At 31.8% G+C, this 25530-nt stretch overlaps 1 protein-coding gene across 1 annotated transcript; it reads left to right on the top strand.

The window, feature by feature from the left end:
• The first annotated feature begins 20778 nt into the window (after positions 1-20778).
• On the top strand, positions 20779-21854 carry LOC100780245 (30S ribosomal protein S21, chloroplastic). Its single transcript, XM_006604080.4, has 2 exons — positions 20779-21221; positions 21583-21854. Exons 1-2 carry the CDS (start codon positions 20839-20841, stop codon positions 21701-21703), a joined length of 504 nt encoding a protein of 167 aa, XP_006604143.3. The 5' UTR covers positions 20779-20838; the 3' UTR covers positions 21704-21854.
• Positions 21855-25530: the final 3676 nt, after the last annotated feature.

The raw sequence follows: 25530 nt of genomic DNA, 5'->3' as shown, positions 1-25530 counted from the left end.
TCCTGCAGGAAATATGACAGCCATAAAATTCAGCAGCAGGCAGCCAAAGAAGCGATAAACAGGTAAACATATATAAGACAATTACTTCACAAAGGTTGTTTATCTCAGAAATGGTCTTTGCCTCTGACTTGGAAATGAATGTCTCCCTTGATGATAACTGAGCAGAACCTGAAGGCTGTGAACTCCACTGGGAACGACGTGTGAAAACTGAGCGGATCTCAATGCCCAATTCTGAAAGCCTATACATACTAAATCAATAACAGGCCAAAGGAAAAAAAAACAAACATATATTAATAACAACATGAGGCAAATACTTGTGATTGAATTCTTCAATTGGTGTTAGTGGCTCATTAATAGTCAATTTATAAGCCTTTAAAGAATTGCTAACTGAGCATGGATAAGATCATGCACCACTCAGAAATAAAAGCATAAGTTGGATCCGATGAAGATGAAAAACAACAAACTATATATCATAGTATACCCTGGCCCTCTTTAATTCTGGCATTGGTCAACAACACAATAATAGGCCCTTCACTCTCATGGTGATCCAAATATTCCAAAAATTGGACATAATAATCATCCCATAGAGTGCAAGACAGCAATTGGTTACTGAAAAAAAAAACAACCCATTATACAAACAATCAATTAACAAAATACAACCATATAGTCATACAACCATGAGTAACTCATAGAACATATCGGACTCTTACCTCAAATTCATAAGCTTAAAAACAACTCTCTTACTTCTGGGTGAAATATGACGAAAGACAACCTCGTCAACCACACCAATGATGTCTAAAAAATTAAGTCAAAATCAGTAATGGAAAACAAAACCCACAAACACTGGTGATGAAATTAGAAATGTAAATCTAGCCGCGCTAACCTACTAACAGGTCAGACTATAATTGGCCAGCAATGACATCCAAAAAATATGCAAATCTATAATTTTTAAAAGGAAGGTCATCCAATTCACACTGCCTGACAACCGTAACCACAATAAATGTCAATTTATAAGGATGATCACAAACTCTGTACTGTCCATCATTTTTGCTGACTCTAAAATTGTGCATCACATAAGTACAACCTTCCTTCAAATCCATTTTCCATGCCTTTAACTGGTCTTGCTTACAGACCACATGGATTTGATCACCCTATGAATAATAAAAATATCTAAGTAACAGCTACAAACAGAGACAATTCGTGAACAAAAAACATAAATTAAAATCATACGTCAGAGTCAACAATGACCATCTCAGCTTGTTCAGACCTGCCCGACGTCCCAATAAACCAGAGCTCAGTTATCCTTACAACAAGTTTTAGAGTTTCTTTAGATCCATCAATGGTTTTTATCTTGTCAGCAATACGTGCCATCAATCTAAACAAAAACTCAAAAACATACATAGAAATTGAAATCACAAAACAACCACATAACATGATAACAACAACAAATAAAATGTTATTTATTGAAAAAAACAATGATAAGTCAAACCATAAATATGATAACTAAGATTGAAAGAATAATTGAGCTGACCTGATTCTATTTTTTTGGACAGCCAACAACAGCACCAAAAAGGAACAACAATATATAGTATCTATCAAGCATAAAATATTTCTGTCATGATAAATAACATCAAAGAAAAGATGAATTAAAAAAACAGGCAATAGCCAAGCATGCATAAATATGGACCAAAACTTAAGGCCCCCAATAAAACCTTACCTAGCACTATTACACAACTTCGTTGTCCCTATATAAACAACAACCAAAACAGACACAAATTAAATTATCAGGCAAGGCAGGCACCAAATAGCACTATCAATCAAAAAAAATTGCAGGCATGGCCATTCAAGGTGATCTTGATAGGAAAATGGTACTCTCGCAATGACACCTTAGCTATTACCCGATTTTTTTTTTTGTCTTGGCTAAAAACATACAAAAAATAACATCAGACAACAAGTCGATTGTAAAAAATGGTAACAAACAAACATGCATAAACCATGACCATTATAGATTACCTCGAACATTCGCCTGCAAACACCAAAAAACATCACCAAAATAGTCTTCAAAAAAAATGTTGAAAATAAAAGATAGATAAATAGACACATCTCATTGTGCTGATCGGGGGCGCAAGCGACACCACAGATGAACAGAATAAACAACACCGAACATGCATGGATGAAACAAAAACATGTGTGACCATTAACAAATGTAAAGAGAAAACCCAAAACCGAAAAAAGGCAAAGCAAAATGGACGACGACAGCAAATGTGCATAAAATGAAAGGCAGGGTAACAAACAAAGATGCATAGATATAAGAAAATATTGCAACCATGAGCATTATAGATTACCCCGAACATTAGACTGTGAAATACGGAACAACATCAGCAAAGGAATCGTGAGAAAAAAAACAAACTTAAAAAACCAATTTAATCAGTAAGCAACACCATAGATGGCCAAAAAGAAACAACACCAAACATGCATGTATGAAAACAAAACACCTGCGACTGTAAACAAATGTAAAGAAAAAAACAAAACCACAAGAACTCAAACCAAAATGCACGACAACAGGAAATCTCCACAATATGGAAATTCTGAGTAGCTAAAAAATTTAAACCTAAGAACCAAGAAAAGTTGAAGCAAGACCAAATATGCACAAAATGGAAGACCTGAGAGCAGTTGAAAAACCAAACTTTAAATGATGGAGGTACAAAAATGAAAAAGAAAGAAACCAAACCAACCAAAGAAAACAGTGAGAGAATGCACAAAGACAGAGTAAGAACTTTCTTGTTCTTAAATGATCGGGAATGCATGCAAAAGGTGGAGTAGTAGTTGAAGGAATGACAGGGAATGCATGCAGAAAGCGACAGTTGGAGCCAGACTAAATACCCAAAAACCAACAAATTGGGGTTTTTTTTTTTCCTCGAATGTGTTTTATTTTTGTGTGTTATTTTAAAAAATGGATGTCTAATAATTTTAGTGTTGAAGGTGAAGTCGTCCCGATGAAAATTAGAATTGTTTGTATTTGTATTAATTTAGGTTATTACAATTTAATAAAAAAAATACAACGTATAATAATAATGATAGTATTTCAGGTTAAAGCATAACAACACAAAAGAAAAAACTTTAGCCAGAGTTTATTCATAATAATAATAATAATAATAATAATGAATAATAAAATAAAATTGAATTTGATAAAGTGGTCACTTCTAATGAATAGGAAAAAATCACTTGTTAATTTGCATATCATTTTCTAATAGAAATGGTTTAAGCAACAATATGTACTTTGAATTGACAAATCTCCCTGCAAGAATACAAATGGTTGTACTCATTGATGATCTAAAGAAGACAAATTCTTATAAACTTTTAAGGCCCAATTTAAATATAGTTGTAACAATAAACTCCTGCCATTCGTAAGGAAAATGATATCACGACTATAAAAAAATCATTTAAATTTAAATCACCAATATAATAATCAGACATGCAAAATCTAAATAATGTACTTAACATGTTATACTAAGTTGTAGATTTTTTTTTTAAAATATCGATAAAATAAGTTTGTTTTTTTTGTAAAAAAATAAATAGTTAACACAATCCTAGTCAAATATTTTCCATCTACAAAAATTTGTTTGTTTTTTTTTCCTTTTATGTAAAATTTCTATAAAAACAAACTATGGTAACCATATTCTATTCTCATAATTCATACTAATATTAATTATGTACTATATCCATGCTAAATCATGAAAAACATTATAAGTTCCATGATAAATATTTACAGTCAATAAAAATGACACTATCAATATAATTAGAAAGGATGGTTTTGGGAAAATATAATAAATGCATTATATATATTGAATGACAAAATTAAAACTTTAACTCCAGCTGTATATATCCAAACATGTACAATTGATATAATTAAGCATATGACATGTATCATTATACATTTAAAATGTAAAGCAACAAAAAATTGTTAAAAATATGGAAATAGAAATTGGGAAAAAAATGCATTTAAATTGTGCTGAAAACAATGTAAGAAGAATAGGCTTGCAGGAAAAAAAGTTTTAGAAGAATGGTGAGAAAATAATAATAATCATAGTATTTCTGATGTATGCCAAAGTCGGTAATTTTTTTTAATTACATAATAGGAATAAAATGATGAACAAGTTTAATTAACATATAAATAGGAAAAATATAACTAAATAGAATAAAAGGATACTTAATTAACATGGTTAAACCTTGGCAGGCAAAACCATTGAAGCAATAAAGTAATAAACATGAAATTGTCTGATATGGTAATGTATTAGAGTAACAACATTAATCAAAACATAAGAAAAAAAAAACAAAAAAGAGTCTATGTGCATGGTCTTTGTGCATTATCTTCAGCTGGAAAGGTCCTCATCATCCCATATAACTTCCTTTCTAAATAGAACTTCCCATATGTGTTCGTCAAATCTGAAGAAGAATATTACCTCATCTCCAGCCATTAAATTATTTTCAGAGAGATATTGGAACCATGGCTGGGCAACTGATGGGACACCATCGTGCATGGTGATTTGTCATTGTTTGCGTTTGCCATAGCCTCTCCAAACAGGAATAACTTTTTGTGATGCAAACAAAAAATTGAAAGTTGCTGGTGGAAGAGCCAGCATTGAAAAAAAAAATAGTGATCATACGACTAAAGGTTTTCCCTGTATTGTATTAACAGCACTCAAGGTTATTTATATTAAACCAATATAAAGAAGAAAGTTTAAAAATAGAATAGGTTTATTGTCATAAAGAAAAGTTGGGCTGAAAAAAATAACAACATGTAGTCAGCGTTAAAGCAAAATAAAAGTAAATAATTTAATAGTAAGAACATAATTGGGTGGCTAGCAAACCATTACCAAAGGGAGGGTCTGTTGCATCATGTGTTCGGTGACATCGGCTGTAAAGATGTGTCTCCTGGTTGCCATAATGGACCTTGGACGGCCCTGCCTAAGGATAGGTCCAATGACATCCACCTCGAAGGAAGTATTTTTGTCAGGAGCCAAAAACTGCATGATGACACTGTCGTCAATGTCGTGAGTTCTTCTAAACTGTTTGAGGCCATCAGAAAAAAAGTATCGGCTGCCATATTTGTGAAGCCTAACAAAATGTGTGGTTCCATTATACTGAAACAAAACATACGTCGGGTAATGTGACCTCCATTGTCTATGGTAAGACAGTGGAACCTCAATGATGTTCTGCAGGGAAACATGTAAACATTAATTAAAAGAATTTTGTTTCATATGAAATAAGAGAACTGGAAAAATGGTTAAATGTTGACCTTGGAAACACGGAATGCGACCGAAAACCGTATTGGTGCCAAGCAGTTTGATCGGCCCTATAGCGCAAAAATTAATTAAATTAGTCACAGAACAAAAGAGGGAATAATTTATCAAAAACTGGACAGGAAAAAATAAAGAACAAATATTAGACATCAGAATCTAGTTTTTATAAGTCAAAATATGGAAGTAAAAGCCAGGTTGTTTGTATTGTGTATATCAGGGCAGACAATATTAAATGGCCTGTGCTACAGAATTTCTATGACTGAATTTTTAATGCAGAAAAAGGTTTTGTTTTCAAATTATGATTATAAATTATAAAACTGGGACAGTAATTTATATATGCCCTATAACAGACAGCGGTCCTTGAATATGGATCATTCATAAATTATAAAAAACCTAATGTTGTCAAAATAATCAACATGCATGAGCGAGTATTAAAAATTTGGATCAATATATGGTAACATCTTGCAATTTAATATGAAGCAACAGAAGAGATAGGGAGGGAAAAATTTCTTTTTGTGGTGTAGTACTCAAAATAGCAATTAAATTTGGGAGTCAAAATTGATAATGTTAATCGACGAAAATATATGTATGCATGTACTCAATATGTCATCTATAACAGATAATAGTCTTTTAATCCATGTGTAGAATAGCAGAGGACAAAAAAAACCTTGCTTGTAGCCGACGATGAACGTGAAGTCATGCTTGTCTGGGTTGAGTTGAAATGTCAGTCATACCGGGGATTAGTGCTATAACTTGTTAAAAATATTAACTTACTTGATTAAAGTTCTTCTGGATGGCAAATATAAGTGAGTAAAAATGATTGGGGGTGGATGTGTGGAAGCGGAATGGTTTTTGGAGAAGAAGAGCGGGAGTCACGGACTAATTGCCCAGAAGATGTAACTTGGGGGAATGGTTCTTATGGGAATTTTGTAGCATTATTGATGGCTGGCTTCGAGGATTGCATGTGAAGAGTCATACATTATAATTATAATTATAAATATATGAGATGATCCTTTTTTGTAAATTTAATGTGTATGAAAATATATAAAAGAAATGACTATTATTGAATAATAATTTGTTTTGGTTGATAGATCAAGTAATAATTTTTTTTTGTCTTGTTTTTTTTTTTAAATCAGAAAAATTAAAATAAGTTTTTTTTAAAAAAAAACTATTAAAAATTGGAATAAATAGAGGGTAAAAATGTTTTTTTCCTTAGACATATAGTTCTAATTGGAATGAGTTTAATGGTTTTAAATGAATTTAACTTATTAAATATATTATTGATTAACTTAGATATAAATGTATGGCAACAAAAAAGGTAAAAAATTGTTTTTCCAAATTTCGATTGAAACAATTAGAATCATAGAAAAATGATTAATATAATATAATAATTACAATAATAGAGGTATATAGTGTTTTGATAAAATAGATATAAATGTACGGCAAGAAAAAAAGAGGAAAAATTGTTTTCCCAAATTTCGATCAAGACAATTAGAATAGTAGAAAAGTAATTAATATAATATAATAATTACAATAATAGAGGTATACAGTGTTTTGACAAAATAGCAAAACAAAAGAATAACAATATCTAAAGTAGTCTAGCAAAAAGTTGGAAAAATCGGCATTTTATTAACGTTGTAACAATCGAATACTGTTGTAGACTGCAATATTAATGAGTGGTTAATTTGCTGTCCAAGACCATTTGAAAAAACACAAGTTAGAATTTGAGTATGTTGTCTTAGCAAGAGAAGTTATATTTGGTGATCTTGCAAAGAAATAGAGGCTTAAATAACTAAATGGAGAGGACAAAAGATTAGGATTGAGTTAAGTATGTAACAAAGTTGTTAATATAATTGAATTAAATGTGAAAAAACTAGCACAGCAAAATGACTAATGTGTGATGGTAATCAAGCTTAACATGGATGAAACAGAAGAACTTTGATTGTGTCATATGTGGACATAGATCGAACAACTACAGAGGCAAACACATAAATTATATATATGTATGTGGTCTAAGAGCACAGCATGTTGGGATAGGTTTTCTTTTTTTGATCAAGTAAATCTGAAAACAGAACATGGATATTACATGGTCTGTAAATAAATATGAGATGACTGTACTAGGGAATGTCTAAGATGATACTATGTTGATGTGAGCATCCATTGTTTTATTCTGGAATAGCTTTTATAATTTGTTTCTATTAAATGACAACAGAAGGGAAAAACATAGATAGGCACCAAAATATAGAAAAAATAAGAGAATTTTGGAGGTTCCTTAAATGAAAACATCTACAAGCAGGAAAGGATAGCTACAAAAACTTAAATAGAAGGTATTGATAATTTGTACTATTCAGACATCATATATAATTCAGAAAGCTTTGTAAGTACCACCTTAACAGTTATGTTAACCTGCATCATATTGTACAATGATGAAGTGAATGTAGCAGATGATTTTCTTATCAGGGATCAGTTCTATTCCCCTGGTTTACAATTTTTTTGCATCTATACTTTTTCGTTTTGCAAAACAGGAATAAAATTTAAGCTAATCTGTAAAATAAAGAAGATTTAACATTTATAATATATCCAATGTTCAAAGTCAAATAAGTAAATAAGAAAGAGATCATGTCGTTCACAAAATGTTAATAAAAGACAAAAAGATAGAAAAGTCAAAGTACATAAACTAAATCTAATAATCCCAATTCTTTCTCCGGCGGATGACAATTTCCCATATTTTGTCAATGCTCCTGTAATAGAAGGAGACTTCATCACTGTGGGAGAAATCATTATCTGCAAGGAATTGATACCATGGTTGTACAACATATTTGCGCCCAACTCCACCGTCAACCACCACGACATTCCACTGTAATGGAGGTCCAAATCTTCTGAGAATGGTCATGTGTTGACCGCAAGCATTTACATGTATCATGGCACAGTTGGGGAGTCTCTACATGGAAAAAAATAGTATGATATATACGCATGAATTTATAAGCAACATTAAAGAGGTTTTCATTGTTACCAGTGGTCCTGGTGCACCAAGCATTGATTGTGTGATTTAAAGTGTCCAAATATTTTGTCTTGACATCAGTTGTGGTCTTCCGCAAGTCTGGCATTCCAGTGAGGGAACAAAATAAAGATCAAACATGGATTTGTTGTTGCATGCCAAGAATTTAATTATCACAGATTCAAAAATTGACAAATCTTTTCTGAGGTGTTTTAGTCCTTCAGCAAAGAAGACTTTTTGCTGATGTTGTCTTAGTCTGATTTGGTATGTTGCTTCATCATATCTGAACTTCACAAACTCAGGATATTCTAGTGCCCATTGTCGGTGGTAAAAAGAGGGCACTTCTATAATGTCTTGCAAAAAAGCATAGCAAGAAAGCAAATATGAAACTACATGAAGAATAAAAGCAGTTGGTATGTAACATTATCATATCATTGTGGAATACTGTTGTGAACTGTAGGATTAATGGTTTTGTGTGAATTGGATATTGAATCTGCAGTGAGCCGAAATACAAAAAATAAAAATCAAGTATGGTACTGAAACATGAAAATTTAAAAAATCTAGAGAATGACAACAACTCAATAAAATTAATGAATGCCTAACAAACTTAACAAATATAAAAGTTGTGCAGTATTCTTACTGCTGTAAATGTGCTTATAATCTTTTGGATCAAACTTTCAGGGTGATACTCATGCCTAACTTAACAGGTCACATAAAGCCTATTTTGGAATTAAACATTGAGATGAAAACAGGCTGCTGAAATCAAGTACTTTTCAACTGGAATCTAGATTAACAATCAGAATACAAAAGCTATAGCCAAGTTTTTGGATTGTTTTGGTTTGTCAGAAAGCTTTTTGAGCAATTTAATTTCTAATTAAGTTCAATTCTCATCATTAAAAAAATGGTACACCCAAAAATACAGATAATTCGCCAGCTTTATGTGCAATTTGTGTCCCATTCAATGTCTGTTTTCTAGTTTGGTTACATGTCAGCTTTATCATATGATAAAATAGAATAGGACTATGACTGTTTTCTGGTTTGCTCTAGAATTACAATGTGCAACTATTGTTAAACATGAGAGATCAATATAGGTCCAAATTTCGAAGTTTAGCAGCATAATTCGCTATCCAAGAACAATTGAGGTAAAGAATAAGCGTAAAAAAAATATTTGTAACGTGATAAGACACTGAAAGTCATGAAGAAACAGAAAATACCAATCCTACCAAGAGAATATTATATTTAATTGCTATCTATCAGTGGTATATTCCAAATTATAACCAATATATAGTACTATATTGCAATTTAATATCAATAAACAGAGCAAATAACAAAGGAAATTGGGTATTTCCTGTCTGCTGGTAAAAAATTAACAAAACAATATTTATAACAGTTGACAATATTAATGAGTCAAAATATATCCATGCATGCATTCAAAACATAAAGCGAGGAAAAAGTCTTGGTTTGATAGCTAGAACAGAATAGCAGGAGACAAAGAAAACCTAGGTATGAACTAACAAAAGCGGTGCAGAGGTTTTCAACTGGGATTATAATGTTCAAAGTAATTTGAGAAAGTAAGCGAGTAATTGCTTTTACATTGACCTTGCTTGTAGCTGATGATGAATTAGAACTAGTACTTGTCTTCGTTGAGTCAATCAATAACTCTGAAGCCATTCTCTGAGCCGTTTCAGTATTTTCTTCTTAAAGGAATGAAGACTGAATATATGTTGAAGAAGTGCTCTGTGGAGAATAAATGTTGAAGTGACACAGTGGTTGGTGAAAATGTGTAAGTCGCGGAATACGAAGGGGTTTCAAAATTGTTGAGCATTGAATGTAGTATGGCAAGATTGAACGTGGAGAGTCATCTGAATCATTGTGAATGTATTTGTGGTGATGCAGACAGCCAAAGTATTATTTTTTGTTTACTGAATGTCCACAAGCAATATTGATATTTATAAAAATGCAGGGAAACAAATGTATGAGCAAAAAAAATCAGCATGTATTTAATATGACAGGTGTTAACAAAGTAATTATATATATAATAAATGTATAATTCCAGAAGGTAATTTTTTTCGTATGACACAAAGCTTTTTAACCAAATTAGATGCTTTTTAACTATACATATATGCATGAAAATGTGTTACCTTCAATTGATTCTAAGTTTTCTTTTGATTAAACGCAACAATGCAAATTGGATGTTGCTGTAAAAATGATTAACTAATGAGCGTTGGTTAAAATTAACAAAGTTCATGAGTTTTTTGGTTCCTTTCGGGTTTGCCTGTATGATTAAGAATTCAAAACATAGATAAAAAAAATATGTCAATGCATTTGGCCGCAAATCATTCATATCCAATTATTTGTAGATAGAGACAAATAAAAGTAAAATAGAATCAATTAATATGGAAAAATATATTTTGCATGGAAAATGTTTCATATAGTTTTTTAGCATGATAACTCCTACACTGTGAAGTAGAGTACATAGTTATCTGTTATCTATGATACACTTGATCTTCATTCTGGGCTTAGTTAAATTAGACCTCTGGTGACTTGGGCTTTTGCATGGTGTGAATGACAATTACTGATTTGATAGAGTTATAAATTATGAAAAAAAATTGTCTAAATTGAAGCCCTAAGACTATAATTCAAGATGAACAGCTGGGAAAATGGACCACACATACAAGAATCATGACACCTGCATGTAGAGCCATCGACACCTAAGACTAAACGGAAGGGTAATTAATATGAAAGATGTTGGGTGTGCACCAGTAGCTTGTTAAGCTAGGCTGTGAATTGTTTTTAGTCACCTATATAACATATATTATTAAGTTCGATGGATCTTTTTTTTTGTCTTCAGAGGATGTAGAATAAAAGATTAGACAAATGTCGGTTTTATCGTATCATGTGCAATTCCTGAAATGTTGCGTCAAGACTATTTACGTTAGAAGCACCTGAGGATTGAATCCAATTCTTGCCATCATATGATATTTGTAATAGCATGGTAATAATCGATCTTATTTCCTATTACACATGCCCACAGCCTACAAACGCATCACAAATTCCACGACTAATTTAGCACATCCACGGTTTAAAAGGAAAAGAATATAGTGAGCCAATCCCATGACACAATTTTGCCAATTAACATAATCCCATGAGAAGAATGTAGCACATGATTTTGCAATCAGCTTAAGAACTGATAAAAAATAAAACCATATACAACATATTAGAAAATCACTGTCAATCCTAACAGCCACAAGGTCAAATTCCTTCCCAAAAAAAGACACTTTAATTAATCACTTTACTTCAGTTGTGTATACCCACAAGGGACTTCATGAAAACAAGAAGACTGATGCCAAATACAATGGAGATCCGACAATACTAACAAACAGAATAAGGAAAACAAAAGAAAAAGGTCGGTCGTGCACCTTAGGACCAGATAACATAAAACAATGTTTTTGAAAAGTTATACAGAAAGACAACAGCAAAATAGTAAAATGTTTGGCGAACATCACAACTTGGCAATAGCAGGATCTTGAAACGCCAAAGATAACTTGAAAGCAAACAAATTCATTCAATTGCAGAAGGCCTTGCTAGTTTGTTAAAGGAAACTTTTGCAGGTGAAATGTCACAACTCATTGCTTCATCACCCAATTCATCAGATGATAGACGCTTTGTGGGTGGCAACGGAACCCTTAGAAGTGCTGGTGTCAATGGAACCCTTAGAAGTGTGCCATCGTCTGTTGTCACTGACACAGATCGCTGCATCAAAAATATACGTTGCAATAAGCTGAATCCAAAGTTGAAATCAAACAAGTTAGTATTTGTTACTGAGGTCCGAGAAGAAAATAAGAAAGTCAAATGAATCAAACTCCTCCCATAAGTTAAATGAGGCAACTTGTATAAGAGGTAAGTACGCAAGGTGATCCAAATAGGGTTTTAGGGGCACTTCAAATAGGCTCAACAAAACTAAATGCAACAACTCACAAAAAGCACCAATGTAAAGATAATAATGGAATTGTGAAGATAATAATGGAAGTGCATCTCACCAAAACATGTAGAGATAATAACGTACAATGTGAAAACAGCACCAAGGAATCTGCAATTGTAAACCATCAAATCAGAGGAAATCTAATAACTCATCAAAGGAAATGCATATCAAGTAAACCATATGTGATACGGATGAATCCAAATAGAATAACATATGCAACAAAAATTCCCACATGACTTAAAGCAAAAAAATGAAAACCAAACCAAGCTAATCTGAAGTCAACATTCAACGACCATGTAGCAGGGGAAAAATGAACCAATATGGTTAAAAAACAGCATCCAAAGTAATGGACAACAATTGGAACAACCCTGCTAATAGAATTCACTAATAGATTCCAGCTGCCAACCAACTGTGGTCAGATTTTGCATCGGACAAAACAAATATGAAACATAAATAACAGATTAACCCAAGAAATCCAATTAATGTGGCCAAACAAAACAATCATATCAATATGATAAACAGGCAAAACAACAAAGAAGTATTTAAAACGTTGCATTGGCAGGAAAAAAACAACAGTTAAATAAATGAAAATGCAGCAAATGCATGCAACAAAGCCTGGAAAAACAGAGATGGAATAAAATATCTAATGAATAACCTGGTCAACTAACAAAAAGTTAACAATCTAAACTATCAGGAGAGTTAGACTCGCCAAAACACGACATTAATAACCTGGCAAATAGCTCCACCAAAGGCAGACAAAAAATGCATAAAAGATTATCAAAATACCTCTGATTTAATTGGTGCTTCCATTCCATCGGTTGATTAATAGCCAACTTAGAAGCGAGGAAAGAATTGCTAACTAAGCATGAATACCATCCTACAGCAGCCAGAAATAGTCGCATAGGTCGGGTCTATTGAAGAAGAAAAGCATAAATAAATGTTAGGAACAATCAAATAAAACTGATAACAAAATGAATAAGGCGTAAAACATATTGGACATCAACCTCAAAAGGGCAAAAGACAGCCTCAGGCACTACTTGGATGTCAAAAAAAAAAAAAACAATTCCACTAAAAAGCATGCATATGCAACTAAACTTAGCAGGAAGGCAACAAAAGCAAAACCTCATATGCAAAACACAAAGCCGCACGTGCTGGAATCAAGATACCTGCATGAAAAAACAAAGCAAAGAAACGAAGCAAGTAAAGCACCATCGAACACTTAGCAATAACAAACAACAAACCTAGAAGTGTGATGTAGAAATGCCCAAAAAAACCAATAAATTGGACACATGTCAACAGCTGGAGCATGGGCACAATAGCCTTTTCCATATACATCTCATTTATAAGGCTTGGTATAGACTTCCATCCCACCGGCTGATTAATAGCCAACATAGAAGCGAGGAAACAATTGCTAACTAAGGAAGAATACCATCCTACAGCAGCCAAAAATAGCTGCATAAGTTGGATCTGTTGAAGAAGAAAAGCATAAATAAATGTTACAAAAGAATAACAGGTTCCCGATTTTCTAATTGTCCTGAACCACTTAAATTAGGACCAACTCAAGACAACAAATAAACATCCATAAGCAATCAACAACGTACAAAAAAAAAACAATATCGCACGCTGCGCAAAAGGACAAATATTAATCATGAAACAAAGCCAACATGCGCAGGTACTGCTCAACATTTGTGAGATAAACATCATTTTTTAGATAAATAACATTTGTGAAGTAACAATCTTATTTATGTTTACCTGTTAATCACTTCTTTGCCTGCCTCCTGCTGGATTTTACACCTATGATATTTCTCGCAAGATATGCTTTTGTAATAGCAATTGCATGCTTTCTCAACACAGATTATTTGACCCTTTTTGTGATCCCCCTTCACCCTGCCTAAATAACAACCAAAACAAACACCAAATGAAATTAACAGTTATAGGTCAGCTCATGCTCCTCTGAAAGATTTACCTATTCGGCGATCTCCTTCACCCTGCCTATAACACAACCAAAGCATACACCGAATGACATCAGGTAAGCCAGAATTTGGGGAAAAAGGGAACAACTAAACATGCATAGATATTAGGAAACATTCGACCCATCGCCCATCGTCATCATGCCTCTGTCAAATACCAAATCCATATTGAAACAACAATCCATGCGAAACACACAGTGCATGCACGGAACAAAAGCTCAAGAGCCAAAACCAAAACAGCAAAAACAAACAACATTCCTAGCCAGACACAACATGCATCGATGAAACAAAATCCCAATAGCAAAAACCAAAACCGACGAAACAAAAGCTCAACAGGAAAAACCAAAATCGGAGAATAATAGCTGAAAATAAAAATGGCAACTTTAACTATTTAAGCATAAAGAAAAAAAACAAAACCCAGACCTGACATGGAAAACAACATAAAAAAAAGGAAAAAAACAGAGAAAACAAAATGAAGAAGAAACAAAGGAAACAAAGAAGAAAAAAAGCAAAACGCAACGAAGAAGAAAGAAAGGAGAATGGACTGGCAATGCAGCAGCACATGACACCTGTAAGCAATTTAACAAACAGAAGACACATGCAATAATATGTGGATCAACCAACAGACCCGAAAATGTGATGCAGAAATTCACAAAAAACCAATAAATTGGACACATGTCAAGAGCTAGAGTATGGGCATAATAGCTTTTTTCATATACATCTCATTTATAAGACTTAGTATAGATATAGATGTGAAACTTATTTTTAATCTGTTCTATACTCTTCTTCGGTGAGATGCCACGTTTCGACATTGCACTTTTATTGCTATGCTTTCCCCCCAAGCATTTTAGTTAATCTTGAGTCATCGTCAGTTGTGACTTGTGACTCCACTAATGACTAATCAGTGTGGTCTTTTTCTTTAATTAAAACCACAAGAGCGGGGGATCAGTTTTTAATATTTTTCTTAAAAGATAAAAAAAAACTTCATAGGATCATTTCAGAAAACTATATCATTTTGTAAAAAAAAAAAAAAAACTATATCATAAAAACCTTTTGTTATATTAATTTATCTAAATTCACCTTTAATTAATAGCACTTGACGAGTGAAACCACAGCGAATAATTTCGAGGGGATTGACTGAAGTATAATCTAATCTATTGCTTAGTTTTCTGTATTGCCAATAAATTAATTAAAATGTGAATGTTAATTAGGAAACTCTTAAGTATAACATCCAATTAATTAACCACCAATTGCTCCTCTAATTGGTTTTCCAATGATTTCATTTACTCTAAAGGGTACTATTAAAGAATCCTTTTAATAGTAGTACTGATCATTTACCTAAACCAATACATTTTGAGCTGCTGAAATTCTTCGTGGAATGCTTCAAAATTGGAGCAAAGAAACATTAATTTATGCCTAGCTTCTCAAAGGGAGCTCATAAGGAGCAGTGATAATTGTGTAGTTTAATAAAGTGCATAAAAAAACCTCGTTTCTTCTTCGTCATGAAGTACGTGAACATCACGTCTTTCACACAAAGGACAATATATTGGTGCTTTAAAAATCCTCCACATTTTGTATTATATTTGTGTTTAGAATGAATACGCATTTGATGACGATTTCTACAGTTTTTATTGCGTACTTCTGATCATATTTTTGCTAATGAGTTTTTTTTTAAGTAAATTTAATTATTTTTATAAAGGTTTATAATGGGTATGGTAAGTTTCAAACTAAAACATTGTTTTATCTCCGAAGGTATATATGAACCAATAGTTTTGAATTCAAATCTTAGATATTCAATTACGTTAAATATTTGAAAAGAAAATTTTATAGTTCATATAAATTTTCGGTGACTTAAATAAGATTATCTTATACACATAATACATTTTCTTTAAAAAAAAATATTATTATTCAAAAATTTTACCACCAATTTAATATTAATAAATTAGAGAGTAATTCATTATTATTTAACAAACAATACATTCTTGTCAAATATATCTCTAAACTAGGATGAAAATAGATTTAGATTACTCGACAAGAGTCTATAACTTAGCATATATCAAACACATATTAAATGAGACTTTTTCAAAAAATAAATTAGATTAAGACTTTTATTAAAACATATTTAATTACAAATGTCCCATTTAGACCATTCAAAAAAAAAAAAATAGGCCTAACAAGACAACCTCTTTAAAAAACAAAAAAAAAATATTTACTACTATTATTATTATATTAAATCTCTTATAAGGCATTAAAATTTTACATTTATTTATCTTAGTCTTAAAGTATAATTTGTGTCCCCTTATTTATACAATACATTCTTACAATCACACCATGAAATTGTGTGAAATTATTAATAAGTCTCTAAAAAGGATAAAAATAGGTCAAACCACTCAACAAGGACCTATGACTTGGCTTATATCAAACTCAAGCTAAATCAGACTTTTTAGAAAACAAATTAAGCCAAAACTTTTATTAAAGTTTATTTAATTAAAAAATTCTGTCTTAGACCATTCAAAAAGTTTATTGGACCTAACAAGACCTCTTTAAAAACATAAATAAATATTTTCTATTATTATTATTATTATTTGTTATATTAAATTTGTTATAAGGTATTAAAATTTTATGTTTATTTATTTACTTAAATACAATTTTAATCCCTTTATTTAAATAATGCACTCTTATTATTACACCATGAATTTCTGTAAAATTATTAATGTCTCTAAAGTAGGATAGAAATAGGCTAAATCACTCAATAAGGACCTATGACTTAACTTATATCAAGCTTGGCTAGATAAGGCATTTTTAGAAAACAAATTAAGTCAAGACTTTTATTAAAGCCTACTTAATTAAAAAGTTAGTCTTAGACCAATCAAAAAGTTTTTTGGGCCTAACAAGACCTCTTTAAAAACAAATAAATATTTTCTACTTCTACTACCATTATTATTATTATTATTAGCTATTAAAATTTTATATATTTTTTTTTCTTAAATACAATTTTAGTCCCCTTATTTAAACAATACACTCTTATTATCACACAATGAATTTGTGTCAAATTATTAATGTCTCTAAAGTAGGATAGAAATAGGTCAAATCACTCAATAAGAACCTATGACTTAACTTACATCAATATGAGACTAGATAAGGCATTTTCAAAAAACTAATTAAATCAAGACTTTTATTAAAGCCTATTTAATTAAATAGTCCATCTTAGACCATTCAAAACATTTTTTATCCCTAACAAGACCTCTTTAAAAACATAAATAAATATTTACTATTATTGTTATTATTAAATTTGTTATAAGGTATTAAAATTTTATATTTATTTATCTTTGGCTTAAATACAATTTTAGTCCCCTTATTTATACAATTCACTCTTTATTATCACACCATGAAATTGTGCCAAATTATTAATATATATCTCTAAAGTAGGGTGGAAATAGGTCAAATCATTCAACAAGGGCCTATGACTTAACATTATATCAAGCTCAGGCTAAATCATGCTTTTTTAGAAAATAAATAAGGCCAAGACTTTTATTAAAGCCTATTTAATTAAAGGCTAAATTGTAATTTTAATCCCCATTGTTTTCCAAGTCTATGATTTTGGTCCCCTAGTAGATTATTAACTAATAATTGTGATTAATAGAGTTATTAAATAAATTATATATTAAATAAAAACTATCATTAAAAATTAATAAAAGATTATTAACCCTAAGTTGGTGTTGCTAACGTTGGAGTCATTTGCGGCGGTGGAAGAGGTGTTTGCAGAGAAGAGGAGGAGCACATTGTTGCGGGGGATTAGGGTTGATAATTTTTTATTAAATTTTTTAACAATTAATAATTTTAAGTTAATTTATAATTGACTTAATAATTCTATTAATTAGAATTATTTGTTAATAATCTACTAGGGGGACCCAAATCGACAATTTACAAAACTAGGGGACCAAATGCTTTAATTAAAAAAAAGGAACCAAAATCATGAATTTGAAAAAATAGGGAACCAAAATTATAATTTAAAATTAATTAAATGGTAAGTCTTAGACCATTCAAAAATCTTTTTAGGCCTAACAAAATTGTAATATATACTATTGTTATTATCATGTTAAATTGGTTATACGGTATTAAAATTTTAGATTTATTTATCTTTGACTTAAATACAACTTTAGTCCCCTTATTTTTAAAAATCCAAAATTTCGGTCCCATATTTTAAAATGATAACATTTGGTCCCCTTATTTAAAAAAAATCTACAATTTTGGCTCAATTCTCAATTTTGTCTTTCCTTTATTTATTTTTTTATTTTGATTCAATTGAACCCTAACCTATATTCATTTAAGATACTATTAAAAAAATACTTTGATTAATTAAATTGTAAGAAATAAATTAATAAATAAATATGGACAAAATTAAAGATTGAACCAAAAGCAAAATAAAGAGACCATAATTGTATTTAAGCCTTTATCTTTTAAAATGTTAGGCATGTTGACCTATATAAAAAGTCAAACTTAAGCATATGATTTTATTAAAACATAAATTTATATATTATTTAGAAGTATTATTGAAAAATATGCATTTAAGTAAGTAATCATGAATGAAGATTAGACATTAAAAATATGTTTATATCATATAAATAAGTTAGATTTGTTTCTTGCAAAACCTTTCATACATATTTTCAGTTCTATCTTAGTGATAAATTATCATAAAGTAAGTTCTTACAACCAAGTGAGTGGACACAAGTGGTTAATACATTAAAATTAAAATTGAATCGTTTAAGTAGTATTTGAGTTTGATCCTTGAGGGAAATAATTTTTTGTTAAATTCACGAAATAATTAATATAAAATCATTTAAAAATATAAAAGATATAAATATGAATTTTAAAACATAAAAAATTAAGATGATAATTTAGCTAAAAAAAATGTAAATGCATAATTAAACTAATTTTTAATCACTTGATAAAACTTATAATGAATGAATAAGTAAGATCTCAAAAAATTTCAAGAAATTAAAAAAATCCTTCTAAATATCTATTTGATATCATCACCAAAACTTTATATTTGATGAGTGTAATTCAATTGGCGACACACATTCTGAGTTTGTAAGGATGACTTAGATTGGATATCCGCATAACACTCTTATCAAGAGAAATGAGTTTTAAGTGTGAGTTTTCGACCAATAATTAATCCTATAACCGATTCAAATGATCAAAACTTGTAAAAATATCTTGAGGTATCACTTGCGAGCCTAAGACCCTAATTATAGTTTTACCAAATAAAAAAATAAAATCACCAAAAGTTTATAAAAGTGTGCAACCTCAAAAGTTCACGTGCTTCAAAGTGAAATAAGTTAAACATGGGTTAGGCTAGGCACGTGAGCTTGGCAACAATCCAATGATTTTTTTGTGCTTTAAAAGCACAAGTTATAAAAAAGGCTTGATTTTTAAGTTTCCTTAAAAGCTTGGGAATTGCTATTCTCACCTTATTTTTAAAAATACAAATAGACAATTTTACCCTCCCACCTTTCTCTATGCCCCTTCCCTTTTCCTTCCCCCCTCCCCTTAAGCACTCTTTCATGAAACCCCACCCCCTTCTTCCTTCCTCATGTTGCATTACACCCCATTCAGCAACCAACTTTCATGCTTTGATAATGATTCAACAATGCGATCATCGTTTCCTTTGTTTGTAAAGTAAGATACTTGTTTTTTTGAATTTGGATCCAACAAAATCTTGACTTCAATTTGTCAATCTGCTTTGTTAAGGGACAAAATAGAATCACAATTTTATTATTTTTTAGTTCATAAAAACAATAGAATCAAGATTCTATTATGTTGTTAACGGAAACGTGTTTCCACAATATAATGTGATGAAGATTGGTAATGTAAGAAAAATATGTTTATGTTGTATACAGAATATAACAAAAATATGTTTGTTGTAGTATAGGAAGTGCAAAAAACTAACAATAGAAATACGTTTTCATTCTATAAAATATACAAAGAAATATATTTTAATTGCAAGTTTTTTCACATTCTTATACTACAACAAAAATATAATTTTGTAGTATATTTTATGCAATGAAAACATTTACATCTTTTTTTTCTTTCATTTTTTGGATCTTGTTATAGTTTAGGATATGAGAATTTGGAATAGAAAAAAAATTGAGCTCTTTCACATTGTCAATTTCAAAATTATGCATGCATAGTTTCAAAATGAATAATCCAGAAAAAATATTTTTTGGATTACCAAAATTATGTATGCATAATACCTAATTCCGGATTGCCCATTCTAAAATTATCTTTTGGATTACCAAAATTATGTATGCATAATACCTAATTCCGGATTGCCCATTCTAAAATTAAGCATTATGCATACATAGAGCAATGAACAAGTGACTCATGAGTGGAAATCAGCAACTATGGTGTCGAAGGAAGCAATTGCCCAAACTGATCAGGTCAATTACCCATTCCATATTCCCATTATCCCAACCCAGTGGCAATTTTGTTATTATTTTATCATTATTTCGATATCGATGATGATAAAACAAAAGTGAAAAAAGTGTCTATGATGTTCCCACCTCACATTCCAAACCGACGTCAATGGCAGCCTCATCCTCCTTCTCCACCCTCTTCTCCTTCCTCCTCCCTCCAAAGCCACACCCTCCTCCCATCATCACTCGCTTCCCACTCCAGAAGCTACGTGCCAAGCATCAGGACCAGGACCACCACTCGTCGGCGGAGCTGTCCGCCGTGGCGAACCCGTCCCACGCGCATGCGAACACGCTCTTCTTCCGGTCGGCGTACAACGTGCAGGTGGTGGTGGACGAGAACGAGCCGGAGGAGAGGCTCCTCAACCGGTTCCGGAGAGAGGTCATGAGAGCCGGAGTCATTCAGGAGTGCAAGCGGAGACGGTTCTTCGAGAACAAGCAGGAGGAAAAGAAGCGCAAGAACCGCGAAGCTGCCAAGCGTAAGAGCAGAAGCAGGTTCGTTCGTTCTTTCCTAGCTGAATGCTTACCCTCTCTTTGCTTTTTTTTTTTTTTTTTTTTTTTTTAATGTCATCTAAATTTCGAGTTAAGTGTCGTTTCAGTTCCTTAAGTAAGATATCCAGTTTGAACTTTATGGATGAAAAAATATGGTTGGAAAGGAAGAATCCAGAAAAAGATAAGTCATCAGTAAAGTTAATGTTAATGGATATTCCATACCGATAATATGATAATAAAAAATTATCTTTAAAATTAAGGAAATTCCATCCGTCTGTTAATCAATGCATCATTGTTGGTCTAACTAACTAGAACTGAGCTACTTACATAAGGTTTCGAACTGAGCTACTTGCTTCATTGTCAGGCGCTCTCAATCGAGATTTCAACCACAAAACAAGCCGGATGTTGCAGCAACCAAGAAGGAAGAGGATGATGATAACTGGGATCTTCCAGAAGTAGACGCTCCATATATTTCAACCGCATGATCCACTCACATTCTGTACGGTTCTTCACTTGGGAGAGGCTTTTTATGCATGTGAGTTCTGTTATGTAAAATCAATTCCTTGGACGCAGTTAGTGCAATGTTCAATTCACATTTCATTTTAAGTTATGCTATTTATTCATTGTCCATCTAAATTTTGTTCTGCCCTTGATTTTCTAAAATCTGGACAAAGTCGGTGTTTTTTTTCCTCCCCTCTTGCATCAATTTAGAATTCCTTTATGATATTAAGCTAGGGAATCCAATACCAAAAATATGTGCATGGAAGGAAAATTTATGTGTTAAGCGAAGATCTCTATTCACTGAACACTGAAATATTTTTGGTATTGAATCTTTTAGCTTAATATCTTCAAAATGAGAGAGATTGAGCTTGTTAGAAAAGCCAATTATGCTAAAGTCTGCTATTGTTTGGACTATCCATCCCCCCCCCACACACACAATGTGTATGATCTGTCACGCTTGGTTTGAGCTGGAGTTTGACACAGGCTTAACTGATCATACTATCATTGAACACTGAATATTGGGAAGTTAGGTTTCTTCTCCAATGAGGTTACTGAAATCCTTGACCTCATTGGAACAAGACTGAATCAGGATATTCAAGCTGAGACTGAAAAACTTAGTCATTAAGAAGCCATGCAGGTGGTGTGAGAATATGGTTGTGTTTTTAGAGAAAATAATGTGCTTTTTGCTTGGAAAGTAAGCAACTTGTTTTATATTATTTGAAGAAATAGGTTCACTTGTTCTTAAATAACCTCAAGTCAAGGCTTCCTGAGAGTAGATCAATTGAGTGGGCTGTGGGAGATTTCATCACTTCTATCACTGAAATGCAGAAGAAAATGTTACTGATAAATGTTTTATCAAGTGTAATATCTTCCTTTCCGCAGCTCATCCACTACAAAGTACCAAAGCAGATGTTCAATAAAGTAGTATCTAACATTGATTTTTGAACTTCTCCTTAAAAAAAAACCCGATTCAACGCTCCCTAAGACATTGACATTTGAACTTGACTGAAAGAGTAACATATCAGTTCAGCTATGAGGGGGAGGGAGAGATCTGAAAGGTGCTTTTTACAACATTAACCCTTTCTAAAAACTTTGGAACTGTGTATGATTCTAAGTATAATTTCTTGTGGAGCACTTCTGTGGCCACCTCAAATCCATTTTGTCCAAAGCATTGTCCCCTGATGCACATTTTCTGAAGCGGATCCAATCATCAAGAACAATCCTAAGGTCATGAACTTTGCTTTCTAGATCATCACAACAGTTAGCTTGAATGGTATAAGCCTCCCTCAACATGTTCTTACTTAGCTGACAAAACCCACCAAAATAGCTTGTATTTACAAGATGAACATGAAAGCTATGCAACTCAACTGCATCTTGCAGTGTTTTTATTATTGTACAAAAGGACTCTTCTGCGGGATCGTTTGGAAACATAAACTTTGTCATTCTCCAATACTCGAAGAATTCCAAGGAAATGACATTTGCTTTCAAGAAGATTCCCCCACCATGCGGGTAACCTCCGCCTTGCCCACCACTCAAGACATTACATGAAATGGCGACTTCATCAATTGGATTAGTTTATAAGTGGACTTCTAAGCCACAGTACATCTGCATCCTGTAAAATTAAGGTAACGCAATGCAATGTTAATTAATAAACCATTCATCCATCATTTTTTAGGTCAATCTTGAAAGATGTTAACAACATAGTCTTTGACTGAAATTTATTCAGACTGACAAAATGATGCCAATCTTATCCCTACTCATAATTTCGTGAGTCTCAATAAATTTCACTCAATAATAATGTGTAGTAAATGAATCATACTGTGAAAATTATGTTATAAACCAATTGAATCACTTCAAACAAAACATCATTTCTTGTCCAAGTCAATAAATGATGATCTGGGGTTGTCATAATGGATCCTCTTTTTGGTAGCAAATTGATGTAAAATATGGAGGGGTGGATGCCATAGGGGTGCAATGACCTGCAGTACTCAAAAGCTTGGGGATCCATGTTATGATCACCAAGTGATTCAGCAATCTTTGGGTGCCTTCACCTAATTTGAAGCTTTGTTAATGTAGCTCAATGTAGAGCTTGCAAGTCTTAGATCTTTTTCATTAATGGAGTCATTTGCTTCTTGAAGATCAATGACAACAAAGAAGGAGGAAAGGTGATTAGAGACGCCATTTCAAGGAGAAGATGAGTCAAGAACAAGCTCGCTATCATAGAAAATCATTGACAAGAGCTTGAAGGTAGAAGATGAGTGGAGGGAGAGAGAGAGGGAGAGAGGAAAACGAAATTTTGAGAGAGAGAAGAGAGAGAATGAGGTCTGAACTTTGAAGTTTAATTTTTCAAATGATCAGAGTTACAAAATGCACACACAAGACCCTCTATTTATAGCCTATGTCATACAAAATTGGAGGAAAATTTGAATTTGTGGATTCAAATTTGGAGTCAAAATTTCACTAATTATGATTAGTGAATTTTAGCTATGATTAAACTCACTAATCCAAGATTAAATCCAAGATTTTTCACTAAGTGTGCTTAGGTGTCATGAGACATGTAAAACATAAAGGACATGTTCAAAGTGTGACTATATGATGTGACAATAAAGTTTAACAAGCAAATGCTCACCTCCCCATTAGGTTGGTCCAAAATTTAATTGGATTGGATTTCTCCCAATTCAATTAAATTTTTCTCCCAATGCACATATCAAATAATGCACTTAATGCATGTGAAAATACAAAATTACCCCTAATACAAAAACTAGTCTAGGTGTCCTAAAATACAAGAACAAAAAAATCTGACATTACTAAGGTATCCTAAACTTGTGTGGTACCTTTCCTACACTATGGAACCCTAAATACAAGATTCAAAAAATAATGAAATTTTAATTTAATATGTACAAAGTTGACTCATACTTAGTCCATGGATCCAAAATTTATCCTAAGGCTTATAAGAATCTTAAGGCCTTCTCTTGCATTCCTAATCAATCTTCCTAGAGTCTTTTAGTCATGACTCTAGTAATGAATCTCCTCTTTGGGAGGATTGCATCATTTGTAGTAAAATGTGAAGGAGAGATCAAGGACTTGCCATTGATTCATCTACCATGGTTAGGAGAACTGTTCTGGCATGATAGCTCTCAACACGTTATCCAATTCTTGATTTTCTAAGGAATACTGATAGGGAAATAATGGTAAATAAACTAAGCAGAAGTCAAATTCATTTTGAAAAATTAGTAAATATTTAATATGCCAACAGTCTATTTTGACCAGCCTTGAAATCATTCAATTTCATATTCTTACATTATTAAAAAAGATTGACTTTAATATAAACTCTTTAATAATGTAATAACAAAATATATGATGATGTAAAAAAAAAATAATACACACACCTATAACAAATTGGAATCCTAATTAAATGATAATGGAAAAATAGAATTGCATACGTACACTGTCTATATATCTTTTTTCCTTATTATAAGTTTTTTTCTTATTTATAAAATGTATATCAGTTTTTGAATTTAAGTCAATGTAATCTATTTAATTAGCATTTAAATTTCTTCAATTAATATAAAATATAACAAAATATTTACAGATTATTAATAAGTAGTTTCTATCAATAAAATTATTTTTAACACAAACACACACTTTTTTTTTAATAAGAGTCTTATTTAAGTTTATTTATACTACAGAAAGACTAGTAGGTCAAACAAATCATATTCCAGGACATATAATCTGATTCTTTAACAACAAAAGGATAACCTTATTGTTTTTTTTCGTAATCTGCGGGTTCATACAACAACCACAGTTAATT

Source organism: Glycine max, chromosome 19 (genome assembly GCF_000004515.6).
Source record: "Glycine max cultivar Williams 82 chromosome 19, Glycine_max_v4.0, whole genome shotgun sequence".
In the NCBI taxonomy this organism is placed as follows: domain Eukaryota; kingdom Viridiplantae; phylum Streptophyta; class Magnoliopsida; order Fabales; family Fabaceae; genus Glycine; species Glycine max.
The sequence above is the reverse complement of the archived record's forward strand: the minus strand, read 5'-3'. Positions and strand labels throughout refer to the sequence as shown.

What these genes read in the sequence shown, in the direction of transcription:
- LOC100780245 (XM_006604080.4), top strand. Translation starts at nt 20,839, where the DNA reads ATGGCAGCCTCATCCTCCTTCTCCACCCTCTTCTCCTTCCTCCTCCCT. An exon ending in AAGCGTAAGAGCAGAAGCAG is followed by an intron (nt 21,222 to 21,582) that starts GTTCGTTCGTTC and finishes CTTCATTGTCAG; the next exon opens with GCGCTCTCAATCGAGATTTC.